The sequence below is a fragment of the Cynoglossus semilaevis genome, chromosome W, assembly GCF_000523025.1.
Source record: "Cynoglossus semilaevis isolate Cse_v1.0 chromosome W, Cse_v1.0, whole genome shotgun sequence".
NCBI lineage: Eukaryota > Metazoa > Chordata > Actinopteri > Pleuronectiformes > Cynoglossidae > Cynoglossus > Cynoglossus semilaevis.
In genome coordinates, this window is record NC_024327.1 from 1,275,881 (window position 1) to 1,280,911 (window position 5,031).

The following is a 5,031-nucleotide window of genomic DNA, read 5'->3' on the forward strand; positions in this document are numbered from 1 at the left end:
CCCACACCCCCGCCGGGGGGGGGGGGGGGGGGGGGGGTGATACACAGCTCTGGTCAACCCCACAAGCCCCCGTGGAAAAAAAAATGTTTGGAGAGGCATAGCGTGGTAAATCCCCCCCGCCGTTGCAGAAACAAAAATCACTTTGCACGTACTTGAACGATCTCCCCCTCCGCGCTGATTGTGGCTCCAGCTTTGGAGAAGCGTCCCTGCAAGCCAGTCGTGTAAGTCGTATAATCTCGATTGGGACTGGACTCGAACAGAACCACTTCCACAAAGGCAGTGTCCTTGGCCAGAACCGTACCAACGACAGAAGCGGCGACCGCGAGGATCACCAGGATTACCGAGTCGGGCACACGATCCGAGCCTCCTCTTGGTAAAATCTTCATCTTGCCGGCTGAATCTGCGCCGATCGGGACATAATTTCACACAGATGAAGTGATCGGGCGAAGGGAACTGAAGTCAGGCCTGTGCTCGCCGCGGCCGATGCGTCAAGAGTCAGAATTGTGTAACAAAAAAATAAATAAAAGCAGAGCCTGGGCTGAAGCGTGTTTATTTCACCACTGCAAGCCTTGTCAATTACACTGGCTACATAGTCTCTCAGTCACTCCCTCTCTCTCTCACACCCTCCTCATTATTTTCTCACCACCCTCCTCCTCCTCCCTCCGCTCCATTTCTACAAAGCGGATCTCCTTTGATCCACAAACACGTGATTTTTTTTTTTTTGGGGGGGGGGTCTCTGTCTCTCTAAAGGGTTCTATCCACCCACCAATCATTCTGACCCTATCCCCTGCACTCCCTACTCCAAAGTGCCAGCACTCAGTTAAGGACGCTTCGCGAGGAAGAGACGAGGGGAAGAACAAAAAGTGGCAATAGTTTGGAATGCGCCACATATCTGTGATTATTTTTTTCGTTAACCACCTTTTTTTTAATTAAATTGTATCAAAAATATACGCTGAAATGTAAGACTTAACAGATTACCCAACTTTACCGCTATCATACCACCTTAAAAATAAAGCTTCCCTCTTCAGGACGGACCAGGATCGCTCTATCTATCTATCTATCTATCTATCTATCTATCTATCTATCTATCTATCTATCTATCTATCTGTCTATCTGTCTATCTGTCTGTCTGTCTGCAGAAACCAGAATATGGGTCATCCTGACCTATCATCCTGACATGTTATGTCAGGATGATGAAAAAAAAAACTCCAGATAATTGATTTCTGATCATTGAAATCCAAAGGAAGATTTCTTAAGAAAAACTGTGAAGCTTTGTTTAGCTGCGCCACTAATTTAAATCTAATCTCTGAATGTACATCACTATATATACATTACGTCTTTGTTTTGGAAGCACTACCTTGATGAACTTTCAATTATATTTTTGACTTTTTAAAACCATGTACATCAAGCACGGGGAATAAAATTAATTACGAAGAAATAAGTATTCAATAAGTCACAATAATCATTGGACTGGTCTTAAGAAAAGATAGTTTGTTATTTGTTATTCTTAACCCTTGTAAAGTCCTTCAGTCTAATATGTCTTTGTGTCTGTGTGTGTGTGCGTGCGTGAGTATGCGTACGTGTGCATGTTCCTGTACTGCATGACTTGTGCCAACTTTTCCTCATATTCATTAATACTCATATTCTGGGACAAGATGAAAATCATTGCAAGGACAAACGGTGTGTACAAAAATGCGAAGGACCACACAAGGGTTAAAAAAAAGGGGGCAAAAAAACTTTTGCGACCCACTTGAGAGTATCTAGAATAGTGTTTCCCAAACTTTTTTTTCTGGGGACCCATATTTTAAAAGTCACAGGCCTTTCGTGACCCAATAGATATTTTTCGTAAAAAAAATTCTTGCGACCCACCTGAGGGTCACGACCCAGTCTTTGTTAAACAATGATCTAGAATAATCTTACCCTCTATCTTCACGGTGGTTTTCAACACTCAACCATGACTTTATAGTTCATTTAAAAGACTCCATCCAATAACAACGCCGTCAACCTGGCCTCCAGTGAAGGGACTCAGGTGGGTTGCGGAGGGCCAGCTCTGCACACTGATGGATGTCCAGCAAAGCTGGGAAAACAAGGGCTTCATCTTGCTGTCAGCCGTGTGGCAGTATAATTATGAAAACCAACTGTGAGGACTTTTTAGGTCAAGAATGCAGCTGCCTCTGGAAGCGAGCGAGATAGTCAACATGTGTTCAGGCTCAAAATGAAAAAAGAAGAGGAAAAAAACAACAGTAAGTGGAAAACAGTTTTGAGCCAGAACCTTAGAAGTTCTTTAGCGGCTCCAGCATGACAATAATTCACAGATTACACTGGACGTCACTCTGGTTTATGAACGCTGGTCCACACCACGTCTTCAGATCTGCCTTGTGACACTTAACACTTTGTTTCTCTCCTGCGTGTATGAAATACTTACGGTAAAAGCCGATGAAACCCGTACATGATGGTGTTGAAAAGACCTTCAATCTGAACTTGGTTCGCCTCATTAGTCTATTAATGACACACGAAAAGAATTAAAGCAACAAGTTACAATGATGTTGGTTTTTGTTGCAAGCCTGCCCTCTGCTGGTGGCTGCGTGTTTCTACGCTTCAAGACGTTCCACTTTAATGTTCAACAGATTTCCAATTTTAAAATAAAATAATTGAACCTAGGATGCTATAGTTTCCCGAAATGTGTTTGTATTTTTTGTATAAATTAAAGGTGATATGCCAATATTTTCCCACTCCTCAACAGCCAAACTCTTGACTTTCTCACAATGTGCATCGGCAGCAGCTGTGGATTCTCTACTGACGCTTCAGCTTCTACTGCAGTGTTTAAACCCAGGCCGTGCTGAAAGGAATCAGCTGTCTGCATGTTTAGGTTGAAGGAGTGCTGTGGAAGAGGACCTAGGTTTACTGTGTTGTTCACTGACGGAGACGAAGAGTCTTCTTTCACAAAGAATCCTTCACTCATTTTAATTAATCAGTATTGATCCCCAATAGTAGGAAACTTTAAAAAAAAGCTGTAACAACAAGTGTAAAAGTGAAGGAATATTCAAACTCCATACGGATAGACTGGGAATCGAAATTGCTACATCTTTGACTCCTTTCTGTAGGGCAACCACACTCACCACTTTTCCCCCTTGCTAATTTTGATTACATAAAAGTTTAGATACTACAATAAGTACACAGTAATACATTTTTCCATCAGATTTTGGGATTTAGGACTTGTGTTTTTCCACAATAAAGGAGCAGTTCCAATGCTCAGTGAGTTTAAATTTGGTTAGATTCGAATGACCTTAAACAAGTCCAAGTCCTCACCTGTCACTCGGAGCCACTTCGCTCACGTACAAACTTAACAACATCACCGTAGTAGTGACTGTTCTTGTATAGTTAACCGTGAATGAGATTCTGTGCTTGAATTTCGTGGCCAGATAAATAAATAAATAAGAGACCACGGGTTACTAATAATACCCGACAGGAACATTTGAATGTGTTTGATTAGCGCAGCACCAAGTGTACCAACAGGGCTCTCCCAGCCTCTGTGAATTGACCCTTTGTTTGTAAAGGCCCTAACGTCATGCTTTAATGAATGAAGGAGAAGATAAGGAGGAGGGGGAGCGTTTACAATTGCGGTTCTAGGAAGAAGTGCATCATTGGGGCTTAAATATTACATAAAGCAATTAGGGGGCCCTCGGATTGTGGGGGACGCTGCCCTTCATCACCATTGAATCTAGTCCGCTCAGGGTTTGTTGCATGTTTGTGATGATGTCATGGCACAAACCCCGGTGGGAAACTCTCATGGACGTTTGCAAAAGAAGTGTAGGAGAAAATACCAGCAGATGGGAGTAGATGTAGTTTGGTGGATTATAATAATGTGAAGAAGTGTGAGGCAATTGACAACATAAGCCCCTGTTTTTAATAATTTTAAAAAGTGAAACTATCCCTTAATATATGAGATGTTAGTACTCATTCGGTACAGTATGGGTGTGGTTCTCCTCTGCAGCTGCAGGCTTGTTCAGCTCAAGGACGTTGACTTCACGGTTTGTCCGTACCAGAGCTAACTTCATAGCTAATGTTAGCTAACTTCATAGCTAGCTTCAGCTCTGGTGTCCCTGCTATCAGCAAAATGTTTTGTATTGCTTTGATGTTGTTGGCTTGATGCTAAGAAAACTTTTGTGCAATTTGCCCACAACCGTGCTCTTATCTTAGCTCAGCAACGCTAGCTCGTCTTTCATAGCTCTTCACAGAAGTTTAATTTCACCCAATGCCTCCTGTTGTTGGTGAACAATGTTTTTACTTTATTTGTAATTTATTTGACAGAAACAAAAGAGTGACCATCGCTATGTTTTATACACACAGATTTCTCACCGTAGCTAATGTGCAACCTGGCTACCGGTTTTAAACATACATGAAACAGAATAAACGTAGAAAACTTAAATACTATACATCGTAAATAAATACTTTACAGTGCAAAAAAATATGAAGACACAGTAAAACAGAACTCCAAGCTCCACTTACATGACCTGAAGGGAAGAAAAACAAAAATAAAAAACAAACAAATACTCCAGATAACAACTGAATATAAGTCAACACCAAGTAGATATATATGTTTCATTGTGAATTATTATTATTATTTATTCTGAATTTCTAGACCCTTCCATGTAGCTTCCTGGTGGACAAACACACTCATACATCTGTTACTCCTTTTGGTCCCGCCCACAGCTTTTCAACAGGTCATAACTTTATGATAGACACGTTGAAGACAGGGCCTGACCCTTTCCTTTCCCCCTTCAAATCCAGCTCTGGGGTGAAAGTCTACTTTGAAGTGCAGCCTAAACCAGAGAGAGGTATTTCAATAGGCCCCTAGTTCACTTCAGGGGTAAAGCTGTGGCAGTGAGGGGGGAGGAAGAAATAAGGGAGGGCAAGGAGTGAGGAAGAGAGGGAGACTGGGAGCAGACTCTTTTATAATGAGGCCCCTATACGTCCGAGGCCTGTGAGGACAGGTACTTTCCCAGAGGTTAGAGACTTCCATCAGTGGTA

The 5,031-nt window shown here is 42.1% G+C and overlaps 1 protein-coding gene across 1 annotated transcript in view; it reads right to left on the reverse strand.

The window, feature by feature from the left end:
- The window catches only part of LOC103396896 (E3 ubiquitin-protein ligase znrf3-like), an 88,409-nt gene extending 87,731 nt beyond the window's left edge, over positions 1 to 678 (reverse strand). The window contains exon 1 of the mRNA XM_025052681.1: positions 153 to 678. Coding sequence (XP_024908449.1) covers positions 153 to 386 — 234 coding nt within the window. The 5' untranslated portion in view covers positions 387 to 678. The remainder of the gene's footprint in view (positions 1 to 152) is intronic.
- Positions 679 to 5,031: the final 4,353 nt, after the last annotated feature.